The sequence below is a fragment of the Sprattus sprattus genome (genome assembly GCF_963457725.1).
Source record: "Sprattus sprattus genome assembly, chromosome: 7".
Taxonomy (NCBI): domain Eukaryota; kingdom Metazoa; phylum Chordata; class Actinopteri; order Clupeiformes; family Clupeidae; genus Sprattus; species Sprattus sprattus.
This window is the reverse complement of record NC_137926.1, coordinates 18,014,678-18,029,677: the sequence shown is the minus strand read 5'-3', so window position 1 is coordinate 18,029,677 and position 15,000 is coordinate 18,014,678. Positions and strand designations below refer to the sequence as shown.

The 15,000-nt window shown below is 44.6% G+C and overlaps 2 protein-coding genes across 2 annotated transcripts in view; both read right to left on the bottom strand.

Moving 5' to 3' along the window:
* tspan33b (tetraspanin 33b) overlaps positions 1-5,682 on the bottom strand; it is a gene marked incomplete at its 5' end in the record, with an annotated part of 21,798 nt that extends 16,116 nt beyond the window's left edge. Inside the window, 3 exons of the mRNA XM_080842772.1 lie at positions 1-101; positions 465-522; positions 5,587-5,682. The exon at positions 1-101 is cut by the window's left edge and continues 27 nt beyond it. Of these exons, the coding sequence (XP_080698898.1) occupies positions 1-101; positions 465-522; positions 5,587-5,682 (255 nt within the window). The remainder of the gene's footprint in view (positions 102-464; positions 523-5,586) is intronic.
* Positions 5,683-10,330: 4,648 nt separating this feature from the next.
* tspan9a (tetraspanin 9a) overlaps positions 10,331-15,000 on the bottom strand; it is a 79,135-nt gene continuing 74,465 nt past the window's right edge. The window contains exon 7 of the mRNA XM_080841640.1: positions 10,331-14,713. Coding sequence (XP_080697766.1) covers positions 14,642-14,713 — 72 coding nt within the window. The 3' untranslated portion in view covers positions 10,331-14,641. The remainder of the gene's footprint in view (positions 14,714-15,000) is intronic.

Sequence of the window (15,000 nt, the reverse complement as noted above, 5' to 3'; positions counted from 1 at the left end):
CAGCGCTCCGATGCAGCCACAGAATGTGATGAAGAACATCACCACCCCCACCACCATCAGGATGACAGCCGGGTCGATGAGGAACGTGTCTCGTACGGTGTCTGAAATGTGTTGAAAAAAAGCAAACAACACCAAAACAAATTCAGCAATGAAATTCAGAGAACTGCGTTCGTACGCCGCACTCTCACAGACATGAGGATAAAGAGAAAATAAGAAGAGATATTAGCTTTTCATGGCAAACACTTATTCACAGACTCCCATTCAAACAGCTCTAGCCACACAGCAATAACCGGAACACAGAAGACACAAAGCCCCACTTCAACAGACCTGGGAAGGCATTCAATGGATGAATGAATCTGGATATCAAATGTCTAACCTTTATTTCAAAATGGATAAGTCGATAACCCCTTCATGTAAATGTGAGCAACATCAGTTTCAAACCATAGGAAGGTTTTTCAATTCACCTGTTGCTTTCTGCACTTTAGCATAGACCCCCATAGCCACGATCAGCAGGGAGAACACCTGAAAAGGAAACAAGCACAATATGGATGTTAGCCGTGATCAAACTGAGATGTTGACATGCTGCTCGTCTATAGTCTCATCAGAGATGCACCAAGATGTCACAGTGGAATAGCATGTCAGAACACATGAGAAGTGTAGCATTAGCACTGAAGCTAGAATTCAATGTATTTGGGCTTCCGGTCCATGGTGACATAGCACCCTCACCATGACAAGTATGACAAGTGAGCCGGGTGACATTAATGGGCACCAAGTAGGTAATGCCACCTATCAGATGCTAATTCAAGATGTCTTCCATGGCCTTGTCTACTTTACATGTGAGAGTTGGTGTTGGAATTGTCTCCATTCTGACTTACAGAACAGGTACAGAACAAGCAATTTATGCGTCAGTTTACTCCATGTGACCTGGAAAGGGAAGTTCGAAACTTGTCAGATTTATAACCACGACTTCTTAAATCATTTTGAGCAAGTACACTTCAGTATTTCAATGGTATTCAATGTTTTAATGTGTTTTATTGTCTTCCATGGAAAATAAAGCATGCAATTCCATCAGGAACCACATTCATTTCTCTTTCATCCATTAGGTTTGAGTGTGAAGGTCAGATGACTTCAACAGTTGACTTTATCTCAGAGTGTTCTAAGAAGATGAAAGGCTAAAACTGATTAAAAAATGATTTCCTTATTATCTAATCCTAAAACAGCATTCACTGTTTGAACACTCCTCATAAATGGTAGACAGGCACAGCTAGACCGCTGTTCAGAGACATTAAAACAAACAGAATTGCAGAGTGAAGGTTGACAGTCAACCCTCATGTCAACATATCTAAATGTCATGTCGGCTAGTGTGGAGGACTTTTGTGCTTCTCCTTCAGAGTTGAAATGTTATGTATGACATTGTTCCAGTGAAAGTTGAGACTGTCATAGACAAACAGGAAGGTCAACGGAAACATCTGTTTGACTCCTGAAAAGCACCGCTGCTTGTTTATAAATCATGAAATGGGGCAGGACCAAATATATATATATATCAGATATATTTCAGCATTATACACCTGCAAGACCTCTCAATTCTCTGGAGAAAAAGCTGTTGGTAATACCTTCTGTCAGAACTAAACAAAGTGAAGCGGCTGTAAGCTGCTATGCTGCTCAGATCTGGAACCAACTTTCTAATGACATCAAAGGTGCTCCAACTGTACCCAGTTTCAAATCTAGACTTAAGACCCAACTGTTCTCAGATGTTTTTTGTTTAGTGATCAAACTGATCTTTTTATTTATTAACTTTCATTATTTATTTATCGTATTTTTCTCTGTTCTTTCAGCTTCCTTTATGTTATGTTCTTTTAACTGTTATAATGCACTTTACCTTTTTTGATCTCTTATTTATCTATGCTCTTTTATCTGTTGATCTGCTCTTTCATGAATTTTAAATTAATAAAATAAATAAACTTGCCTTGCCTTGCCTTGCCTGAAGAGGTTTGGCAACCCAAGCACCGAATCAGACCTCAAGCTAAGTTATTGGTAGTGGAAACACTGAATGAATAGGTCACATCCCCATAATATGACTGATTTAATACCAGACGCTATGATCAAATGAATGCCCATGTTAATACCACTCATAAATAAGGTTTTTCCGTATACAGATCAGCCACAGAGATGAGGCAGTTGTCCTTCACTTCTGCAGATGATTGCTGTGGGAAGGGTGAGTTGCTGGCTTTAGCTGAAACCTCAATTCTAACTGTGATTGCACCGCACCCACAATTGCTCCTTGCAAATGGCCCATTCCCCTGCCTAACGCACGGCATTTGGCAGTCTTTCAATCTAACCAGCAGCTCTATTTGAGGGTGGTTGGAGACCACAATAACAACATAAAAGCGATCCTCCTTATGTCTGGGAAGCTCTTTGAAAAACTCTAACCCTACATCTCATACATCTATACTGTGTGGCATTTACCAGGGCCCCTGTCAAGTGGGAAGACATTTGAACCTCACCCCCATTGCATTGCAAGTTGTTGTGTGAGTGTCTGTTCAGATGTCCATCTAAAAACACTCAATAACACCCATGTGGACAGCCAGATCCCTGCTTTACATGGTGAACATCAGCTGGCTGATAAGGCTCATGACACCAATGGAATGGTAAGTATCTGCTACCACCAGTCTTATGGACCCAAACATGTCCAAACTCCTCGTAGCCATAGCTATGGTAATGTATGTCTCCCTCTATAATAACTTTATACATTTACATTTACATTTAGTCATTTAGCAGATGCTTTTGTCCAAAGCGACATACAAGGGAGAAAAACAGTCAAGCTAAGAGCAATAAAACCTGGTGTAACAATAAATACTCTTTTTTATTTTCAAGAAATAGAAAACGACATAAAGAAAAAGAAGTGCTGGACTGTCACTGCTTAAGTGCAAGTTTATATCCAAACCTAACACTATTATATGGCATACCACTTTGCTCTCATTTCCATGGCCACCAGATCTGTTTGAGATGTGAACTGGCATTGGACCACTTTGGTGAGTGCGGCCCACTGTGCATTGTTCCACTTTGCGAGATGAGTTCAAGCATCCATTTTACATTCCTCAAACTTTTCTCTCTCAACAGCACATTTTCTTTTCAAATACTTTACAATCCTCTTCGCTTGTTCTCTTTAGGGACAGGTTGCCTAGATTGCTGACTTGCCATTAAAACTCACCTGTCTCTCACATTGACATATTGCTACAGAGGCTCCCATATTTTTTTTTACAATAAATAAATAACATTGGAACCCAAGTTAACTCAGCTGAAACCATCTCATTTTTTTTGCTTTCCTGTCCTCTGACCAGAAAATGAAACGGATCCACCTGAATGAAGGTCATATGTTTGGTGGTACTGTAGTCACAAACCTTAAAGGACAGTGTTTGATTGAAATAAATGTCTTCAGAACTCATCAGAGGATATTAACAGATTGTCAGTTGTGCTGTATTATAAGCGCCAACTCTCCTTGTCACCTTTTACTGAGTAACTGCTTCTGTTAGCCTGGCAGGGAACAGATAAGCCACTCTTGGCTTCCTCAGACTAGTACGGCATTTTTCTGAATATTGCGTGGAACCATCAAAAGTTTCTCCATGTAGAAATGACAGGCTGGGGAACAGTGGCGTGAATTTTGATAAACCAGCAGTGACTAATCCCCCTGCGCCCCTCTCCACTCTGACTGGCAGACTGGCAGACTGGCAGACGGACGGACGGCCTGCTGGCGGTTCTCAGCAGGTGGCCGATGTGGTTATCTGGGCCTTTCCTGACGGCTGGTTGACAGCAGCGCCGCCGCCTCGGCCACCCAGCACTCAGTGGTGCTCAGAGGCAGGGCGCACCAAGCGGTGATGCCGTGGCACAGGCAGGCAGGAAGTGGCAGGAAGCAGCCGAGCGCGCCGGTTAGTCGTTCCACCGACTGCTCTGAGGCTGTCAGTGGGGAGCTGTTCCTGTTGTGCAGAGGTGATGTCATTCCTCCGGTGGGACTCGGGCAGCAGCGAGAAGGAGTGCCTTTGTGAATGTGCAATGTGCGTGTGTTTGTTGTTGTGTGTTTGTGTGTGTTGCCTTTGTGTGTGTCTGTCTGTTGCTTGTGTGTGTATGTATGTTTGTGTCTATAACTCTTGTGCATGCGCGTGAGTCTGATGCCTTTGTGAGTGCATGCCTTTTTGTGTGGATGGGATGTGGATGGATATTGAGTGTGTTGGTGCAAGTTTGTGTGTCACGGGTGCTCGGATTTGTGTGTGTGTGTGTTTTCTCCAGTGTTGGTTATCTGAAACGGCGTTCTGGGTGCCTAGCTCCAGCAGGATTGCGAGGGCTATAGAGAGGCCATGTGCAGCAGCTTCTCAAACAAAAGCCTGTTGGATTAGCCCCGGCCGGAGAGAACAGAGGGGAAGCAGTGAGGTAAACAAACCCAGCGCAGTGGGGCCTAACTGGGACAGACGGCCAGGATGACTGGGCCCTGCATCTGAAGCTTCAACGTGACTGTGTGTCATCCAAACTGGACACACAAACACACACACACACACACACACACACACACACACACACACACACACACACACACACACGAACACACACACACACACACACGAACACACACACACACACTAGTGCACTTCATGATAACACATACATTAATTGGGATGTTCGCTCTCACAAGTGGCATCTTGTGCACACTTACCCACACACACACACACACACACGCACGCATACACACACAGACACACGTGTATATGCCACTACAATGAGCTATGACAGCTTTGTCTAACATTGCCTCTCTGACATAACGCATGTGTGTGTGTTTCTGTGTATGTGCAGTGTGTATCCGTTACAGTAAGAATGGGAATGTATAGCTTTGGGTCTTGGGTAAACCAGAATCAATCAAAGCATTCGATGAATCAGCGCAAATGAAACAAATGTCAGAAACTCAGGCTGGGTGGGAAACTCATCTCTAACGCAGACAGCATTTGCTGAGCGATTTCCGCCAGTGCTGTTTTTTCCAGCTGCTTCTCGCATATTGCAACAATATGTAAATGACGAGTACCCCGGCAGCAGGCCTATTGATTAAGTGCTGATCTGAATGCAAAAACAGCATCACAATGGACCATAACAATGAGAGCGGCAGCTCTGTGACTGCGCCCGACACAAGCTTTCCAAATTACAGCCCCCCAATGTTTTATTCATGGGGGAGTCTGAAAAATGTCCAAATCCATTTATGTCTCTCTCCCTCTTACATTCTCACACATTCTCTCTCTCTCTCTCTCTCTTTCTCTCTCTCTCTCTCTCTCTCTCTCTCTCTCTCTCTCTCACACACACACACAGACACACGCACAGACACACGCATACACACACACACACAACTACATTATCTGTCTAACAAGCACTTACACCAACAAACATCTTTCTTTCTAAGACTTTTCCTCTTCCTCTTTCTTAAACTCTCTCCGATACTTTCTCTTCCTCTTTATCCCCCTATCTCTCTCTCTCTCTCTCTCTTTCAGACCTTAATGACGCCCTCTGGTTTGTTTTTCCAGACGGGCCCAGTCCACTTTACACACTCACCCAGAACAAGAAGCTGAAGAAGAAGAGAAAGTATCGGATCCAGGGGTTGATGAAGGAGAAGGTCTCGGCCCGGTTCAGATTCAGGTCCCGGTCCATGGTACCGCTCCGTGGGGGTGGGGTAGGGGGGCGAAATGTGAAAATCTCCCGTGAGGGGCGAAAATAACACACTTACTCACACGGCGATACACCGCCCGAAGCACTCTTCACTCTGGCCACTCTGTGGGCGTGTGATTCAGCTGTTGTTGGTGTGTGTGTGTGTGTGTGTGTGTGTGTGTGTTTGTGTGTGTGTGTGTGTGTGTGTGTGAATGTGCGTATATCTGCTGGCTAAAAAAGGGAAGGGATAACAGCTGACATGAGCATTGACATGACCCCCGTGTGCCCCCCTCCCACCTACCCCATCTCTAAAACCATACAGCTCAGGCAGGGGTCACGTTACCGCAGTGACGTGCCCCCAGTGTGTCACCCAGGAAGTGGGCTGTGTGTGTTTTTTTGGGGCTGCGTACAGGCTCTATATCTGGGCTGAAAGGGTGCGGTAAAGCCCCCCGGCTTTGGCTGTGACTGTGAGGCCGTCTGGCTGGGTTTGCTCTGGTGCTGTACTGCTGCTATCCACCCACTCCACTGCAGAAATGGATTAAGGAAAGCGAAGGGAAAAAAAGGGATGAGATTGAGATCACTAAGAAAGCTCTGGGGATTTCGAACTAACTGCATGAAAGTGGTGCTCTCCTAGAAGGCTGGGAAAAAAATGAAAAAGGACTTGTGTTTACAAAATACGAATGCCTGGGGGGGGGGGGGGAAATCACGACCTTAAATGCGTATGTGCTTTAGCAGAGTTGATTTTATGAATTATTCATATTCATTTTTGCACTGATTCTGCCGTCTTCCATCTTCTCTGATCCCACCTATCACTGCCCCCCGCCTCACACACACACATACCATTGTTATAATAATTGTTATAAAAATGCAGCATAAAAGAATGTATGACATTAAATATGATTTATTTCAATCATTGTTGAGGTAAAAGGAGCATTATCAAGATTAATTTCAGCTCACTTGACTTTGCCTTAAAAACTGCAAGTCCCAGAATGCACCACAAGCAGGCCACTGCAGGCTGCTCATTACGTAAAGTTGGAACACCTGTGAATGGAAGGTCTCTCAGCAAACATCTCAGCAGAGAGAGAGGCAAACAAAGGATTCAACTCATTGGACAACCAAAGAAGCCACTGGTACTGTAACAAAACTTTCTTATTGTGATGATTATTAGGTCATTCATCCTCAAGAGGTCAAACAGAACAAGACAAATCAAGGGGAACCTGATATTCTATTCAATCTGAGTTTGAATGGCATTGTTCATTGCTCAACAGTCATTTTTATTTTTAGTTCACTTAATTATTTTACTTGTACTGCTCTTAGATCTGTTTACCATGATAACCCTAACACACACGCACATGCACACCCACACCCACACCCACACCCACACCCACACGCACACGCACACGCACACGCACACGCACACGCACACGCACACAGTCACACACACACGTACACACACACACACACACACATACACACACACACACACACACACACACACACACACACACACACACACACACACACACACACACACACACACACACACACACACACACACACACACACAACCCCCCTCAGGCGCTGTTCAGCTGCAGGCCTCCTGGTGAGTCCACTGGGTGATGCTTGAGTGGTCTCCTCATGTCCTAGTTTTGCTCTGATTGCTGAGTGACTGACACCACCTCCAAATACAGTACAAGGGCAAAGAGATGCAAACAAGCAGTAAGCCAGCTAAGGTCATCTTTATGGTAGCGTTTCTCCTTCAACTCACTTTCTCTCTTATCCTCCTATTCGAAATAATCATCTCTCTTTCCACTGTCAACTTCAAATTCCTTTTCCAATAATCCTTCTTGACATGACATGTCTGTGTTGCCAAAAGATTTGAGGGATTATCAGTAAGCAACAAGCAAACAATATGTAAGCCTCTCTGTACAGTGATCTTCGACTCTATCTCTGTCTCTTTTACTCAATGTCTGTCTGTCTGTCTGTACAAATGGCATGATTTTCATCTCTCTTTCCCCTGTTTGTTTTCCTAGTTGGTTAACGGAACTATTTACAAATTGATGTGTCTATCAAATTGACCTATCCCCCTATCAATCTATCCTCACTTGTATAATCATGTCTTTCTATCCCCCACTTTGTCAATATATCTGTATGCTCTTTTCTCTGCCTTCCTTTGTTCTTCTTATCCGAGACTTTTTCCTTCTACATTCTCCTCTTGTCCAGTTGACCCCCCCTGTTGGTATTCCTCTCCTCTGGGACCTGCACTTCTGTCAGGCTTTCTGCCAGACGTGCACGCCTCGTGCTTGTATAACAGGCTCTCCTTGCTGGATCGATACAGGCGCTGCTAGGCAATGCTAGTGTGCCTGTTCACACACAAGGCTGTTTTCTTAGGCACGCTGCCACGGGAGAGCTCCCAACAGCGGCACAGGGGGCATTAGTGGAATTAATGCATTTTTCATTACAGCTTATTTGTTCTTTATAGCGCCAGGTTGGCATTCAGTGTTTACCGGGCATTGATTTACTCTGATGTTTTATGTTTTTTTTTTAAGGTACCAAATGTGTTTATTGTACAACAGAGAAAGAGGAAACAACATAACACAAAGTTTGAAAAGACTGGTTGTTATTCTTTGTTTGTGTAGAGATGCGTTTGGGGACATGACATACAATAGAAACTGGAGCTGGAGTGCTGTATGGGGATGTAGGGATGTCTATTCACACAAGGAAAAGGCTGAGAGGTTTGTACTGCATGAAGTGGAAGAGGCTCCAGACTCAGAAACCTAAACCAAGTGTTCAAGCACCTTTAGCAACGTGACTCAGAGATGCTAGTCATGACTCTCATGAGAGATCCTCATGGGGATCCTAGGATCTTTCTCTGTCTGACACACACAGACACAAGCAATCTCTTTCTCTCTCTATGTCTGTCACACACACAACACACACACACACACACACACACACACACACACACACACACACACTCAGACATATTCAGAAAAAGCCTTTGTGTGTGGGAGTAATCCAAAAAAACTATTTAACAAACTCAAAACTTCAACCTTAAACCTGAGTTGGCAGACTTCGATTTGGAACATATCAAGTAAACATTCAAATATAGATTCCTTTGGTATGGAAAACTATTCTCACTGTTCAGCCTATTTGATTAAAAATCCAAAATATGGTCTTTACTCATGCAACAAAACATATGTTTTGACCTAAGCTTTTACTTTAATAAGCATTATGGACTTTTGGTCATAAACTAGGAATCTAAGTATCTAAAAGGCAGACAAAAAACCTTGCAAACACAACCAACAGACCAGTTGGCAGTAATAAAGGCTTGTTTACTTGCTAACTGGCGCCTTGGTGATATTGTTGATGACGTTGTGTGTGTAGGTTTTTCTTGCATGTTCCCAAACCACAGACCTACATGGCTGGTGTAATTATTTGACCTTCATTTTATGATGATATCAAAAGTAGTTTTGAATCATTAACATACCTCCTTAAGTGGCAAATTGTTGCATAGTTCTGCCCTAATTGGCTGGGATGGATAGCTGTAGCCTACTTTCACATTTCTAGCATGTTGCAGCCCTGTCGCTGTTTAAGCTGTGTTCATGTTACCACAAAAGGAAAGATAATATCTAATCTGAATCCTATCACCTTCTCCTGAACACTAGCAGACTAACATGCTAATCAGATCTTTAATGACAGCCTGATATTGAAGGAAAGAGGATGGCGGATGCAAGAGCAGTATATACCAGATCTACAGACCGACCGCCACCAAACAAACCTCCCACAGATCTACTCAGACCCTGGCTCTAGAGAAACGTAACCTTGAGGTGCCACACCTGTGAAAGTCACTATGTAGAATACCGCTCTCACAAACTGTATCTTATGAATACAAAATAACCACTGTTGCATCACTGATCAAGCTGTCTTTTGAAAGAATAACTCCATGTTGGCATTTAAGCAAACAATGAATACATTTCAGACGGCTTGCTCCATCAGTCACTGCTTTCAGTAACTACAAGACAACACACACACACACACACACACACACACACACACACACACACTCAGACATATTCAGAAAAAGCCTTTGTGTGTGGGAGTAATCCAAAAAAACTATTTAACACACACACACACAACCAAAACAGAAAAGACAGAATAAACAGACGGCAGGCACAGGTTCTCATGGGATTTAGCAACACACTTTTACCTTTATTTAAAAAATAGTAGGATTTTAAAGAATGAGATTTGGTGCACCACTATTATAGATACTCAAGAGTGCTTTTACATGTAGCCCAAAAATTAAAATTAAAATAATGGAAAATAACTCCACAGGACAAGGTTATGTTGACAAGTTTTCAGATAAATTGAACTGACTGCCACCCGCCAACACAACACTATAAAATACACCACCCCGTGGGGCGCCGACGCGTCCACAACGCGACACACAAACGCGCACACACACTCTGCAGGGTGTTCAAAGAAGGGGGAATTCAAAGTATCTGTATGAAAACATATGCAAGTCACAGTAGGCCAATAAACAAGGCATGTGTCCTCTTCCATCTTTCTGATGAATGGCAATGAGAGCGAATGGCGTATCTCTGGCTGGGAGATCATGAGAGGGGGAGCGGGAATGAAGGGGGTTGGGGGGGGGGCTGGGGCTATTTGTACCAAATCCAAACACTTCCCTCGCCACAATCGGCAAGAGTGTGAATTAAAATAAAAATACAGTACTAACATACACCAACATGTACATAACTGAACTTTACACCGCTCTTCAAAATGAACAATACGAAAAAGAAACAAAACAAAACAAAACTATGAAATAAGCCATTCGTGACTGACAACAAAAGTTGGTAAAAAAAAAAAATCAGTTTCCTACATGTTAAGATAGATTTAGCTTTTTCCTAAGTGAACCGAGTAGAAGGCTAGCATGTTAACATCCCATCACTGTTTTCTGCTTCTGTACAATGTAGCACAGGACACCATGTCGTGTGTGTGTGTGTGTGTGTGTGTGTGTGTGTGTGTGTGTGTGTGTGTGTGTGTGTCCACTGGTGCCTCAGAGGAGGACAGGGGTGCTGTGTAAAAAGTACCAAAGCTGAAGGACAGCCAAACTCATGACTGACCAGTCCCGCTTACACATTACCTCACGAATCCCCCTCGCCTTCTCCAGCAGATGGTTACCGTATGCCTGCATCTCCATGACAACAGACATCAAGCTCAGAGAACAACGGTTGTGCCCTTTGTCTCTGTTGGATGTTCCTGTGATGAGTTTTGAAGGCTGCGAGTGGCTCATCTTATTTCTCTCTCCTGCACTGGTTAGCAGTGATAGCGGATCACACATGGCAGTACAGATGGGTAGCACTTCTCTTGATGCAGAGATACATTAGCTATAATGCTAACAAATTATGGAGTCTCAAACAGTTGTTGGGATCAGCACCGAGCTAAAGCTAAAAATAACAAAAACCTGCACAATTAAACATGGAAAGAAAACATGTGATGTATAAAAACAGACAAAACAAAAGAAACAAAACAAATATAACAAACAAATAACAAACAATTTACAAAAAAAAAAAAAAAAAGAAGTAACATAATGTAACACTTGTGTTAAAGTGACAGGCAATTTGCATTTCTTCTTTACGTTTTCCTGCACTGTTAATGTAAATGATTATAGACAGCATTGGTTCAATACAAAACATAATTCATGTTAACCAGCGGAGGGGGTTTTCTGGAGCGGTTGCCGTGGGAGCACTTTGGAGGAGGCAGAACTACAGTGCTATCGCATAGGCAATCATCTCAAGGAAGACACCCAAGGATCAGCAACAGACATCGTCTTTACATTGAGGTGTTTTCAGCTTTCTTCACCTTTTCTTTCTTTTGCTCTCTTCAGTTCTTTTGGGCAAGAGAGTGTGAGACTGTTAACTGTTAAAACATCTAGCCTGGTGTCTCGGCACACTGTCGGTGAGTCTGCAGCGGCTCAGATGGTGAAGTGTGCTGCCTAATGCCACTCGGATCAGAAAACTCATATGGCGATAAACAACGGCATCATCTCAAGCATCTGCTCCACGGGGGAACGAAGCGGGAACATTTTTTCCTTTTTCCCTCCATCTGTTCTGCTCCATGGCATTGTTAGAGGAGAAAAATTAACACTAATGAAAATAAACTTCTCGTCAAACACTGTCATGGGTAATGTGTGTTTGGGCTGTTATGCATCACGGCACTCCACTCTAAACACCCATTTCACACTAAACACAAGCAAATGTTCACTAAGTTATGGGCGACTCGCTGGACCTTATGGAGTCTGATGTACGGCATGGGCAGCCTGTGTCCTGCACATGTATCCTGAAGATCATTAGTGTGTGTGTGCGTGTGTGTGTGTGTGTGTGTTTATGGATGTGAGCTGAGTGTTGTAAATCTTACTCCCCAACGAGCCTTAGGAGTTATATGAGTGAGGAAGCCTAAACTTTGGCCTTTAGTGTCTTACACTTGGGTCCAATAAGAGGTTATTCATTTTTCTGTGTGTGTGTGTGTTTTATTTGTGTGTGTGTGTGTGTTTGTGTGTATGTGAGAGGGGGATGTTTGAGCTATATGATGTGTTTGAGTAAGCTGATTTCCTTTAAACTACTTGCTGTTTTCTTGCTTACTTCAGCACCATATCATGAAGCAGCACCATACCGTGCCAGAGTGTTTGCAATAATCTCTCTCTTTCTCTCTCTCTCTCTCTATCGCTGAGCCTCATTCTGGTCCCAAATTGGAAAAACTGTTTCCATATCACACCATTGTACCTCAAACAGTTGGCTGGCTAAATGTATTCTGCAGCTAATACAGTGGAGAGAGCACAGTTGGCGACCAAGCTTTCCCACGTAATTTAATGCAGAAGCTGTGATGAGCCAGCAACTGCTAATCTGTGTGACAGCAAGGCAATGTGTGTGTGTGTGTGTGTGTGTGTGTGTGTGTGTGTGTGGTGTGTGTGTGTGTGTGTGTGTGTTATCAAAGCAATGTGTGTGGCGCTGCAGTGGGTGTGTGTGTGTGTGTGTTATCAAAGCAATGTGTGTGGCGCTGCAGTAAATCGACGAGATTAGCTGGATGTTCGTTTGTTCGTATTCCTGTTCAGTCACCAACCACATCAATCGCTGGCAGCTTTGATGCAGCTGTCACAGCCAGCCAATGCTAAGTGTCGTCCGACACTCACCACCATAGACACTGCCGTCACCATTGTGGCAACAGACGAGACTGCAGCTCTGCCCCGTCTGAAAGGGTGACTGCTTTATCTGTGCGACCGAAATGATAACCTTGGGGCATGTGATAGCAGAAGAAAAAAAAGAGAGAGAGAGAAGAAAAAGATGTGAGGGAGTGAAGATAAGGCTGCTTCTACCCTAAAAACTCTTCCTGCTCAGACACTCCACTGACAGACAGACAGAAAGACAGACAGACAGAGAGACAGACGATCGATAACTAAACAGGTCAGTTATGGCCTGGGGAGGGGGGTGGTCCTGGTACTGGTGGTGGTGGCTCTCCATTGGGACTGCGCCGCATGTCTTAGCTCCCTACAAGCCTACTGCTCCATACAGACACCGGCGCGTGTTGAGGCATGACGCCTACAGATGTGTTTCTGCTGGTCTCTGGTGAGCAGAAGCCCAGGCCCTCAAAGGAATGCAGTTCAGCGTACAGGAGATACACAGCCAGCACAATTACTTTTCCCTCTGTCGCCTCTGGGGATGTTTTGTTTGGTTGATGATTAGGGTGAATTAACTTGTGTGTGTGTGTGTGTGTGTGTGTGTGTGTGTGTGTGTGTGTGTTTCTCGGTAAGGCGACCCTCCTGTCCAACAGAGAGAGCTGAGCTTTTGTAGCCGTTACACAGTGCAGGATTTGTTGCTGAGAGCTCCTCTCAACAGAGCTTCTTTCATTTCCACAAACCCCCCCACCCCCCAAAATGGCAGCTGACTCTTGAATGGACCGGGCCCCCGATCAGAACCGGATCCATGGAGCACTTGGGCCGCTATTCTCAGCCGCTAGCCCCCACTACTAACACGGCAAAACCCACCTCCTCCACTGGTTCACAAAGCCAAACAGGTGCCATAAAAATCACACACGTGTAATAGCTGTTCTGAACTGAAACAAAACAAAACAAACAAAACAAACAAACAAAAGCAAATGGATGTCACCTCAACAGGGAAAGGAGTCCATGGAGTAGAAAACTTGAGCATGCTAAAGGGTAGGGCTCTTTAATCATTTACACAGAGGGAGGCTGTTAACATTTAGCTACACGTAGGTACAAAGCCACGACAGGCAGAGGGCCCCCCGAAAAAACATCAGTTTGTTTTCTGTTCTCTTCCTCTCTCTCCTTTGCCTTACAACAAGGTGGGTGGGAAGCGGGGGTGTCAAAGTGTGTGTTTTGTTTGTGTCTGTGTGAGTGCCTCTGTAAATCTGTGTTAGTAAAGCAATGAAGCCGTCCCAGTTTCAGAAGAGTTGTTTTGTTTTTGTTTGTTTTGTCCCCCTTCCTGCAAACAGTTTGTTAGTCCAAGCCGAAGGAGAAAAAGAGAAAAGGAGGGGGTTGGATGTGGCAGTGGATGGGAGAGATAAACATGGGTTGAGTGGGTTGAGCTTCTGTAGAAAAATGCGAGGCAGCCACCCCTGTGGCCCTGGCGAAAGCCAGCGCTCCTCTGCTCCACTGTCCTGTGTCTCTCTTTGGCAAACGAGAAGTGAAGAGAGGAGCAGGTGGAGGTGGTGGTGGTTGTGGGATAGGAGGCGGGGGCGAGGCAGGTGGGATCTGGAGTAGCGGAGCTGGGGGGAGTATGTTGGATGAAGCTGACAGGACCACAGGACACTGAAGAGAAGAGAGGAGATGAAGGGTTGTAACAGGGTCCTCCAGAGTCCATCCCAGGGTTCCTCGGTGTGGGGGGTGGCTGGGGTGATGGGCGGGGCGGGGGGGTGGAGGGGTGCGAAGCTGGGTGTGTGGCCGTTAGGCGTCGTACTTCTTCCCCGTCCGATGGATCTGCTGGAACAGCGTCATGGAGAAAGCCATGCCCAGGAGCTGCAAAACAGGAAGTGACATCACAGAGAGTGTAAGAGCTGTGCGTGTAAACCACATGTTGTTGTTGCTGTTGTTCTTTGTGTTTGTGTTTGTGGCCAGCATCACACCGTGAATTAGATGTATGGGTGATGCCTGGAAAAACATCTGAAAGATGAGAGAAGTTTTTCAAACAACACCTCTCTCTCAGCATGATCAATTTGAGAGCAGGAAAATTGGCCTAATTTATCACATCCTTCATCCCTCCGTACCTCCCTCCTCCTCCTCCTCCTCCTCCCACCCCTGCCTCC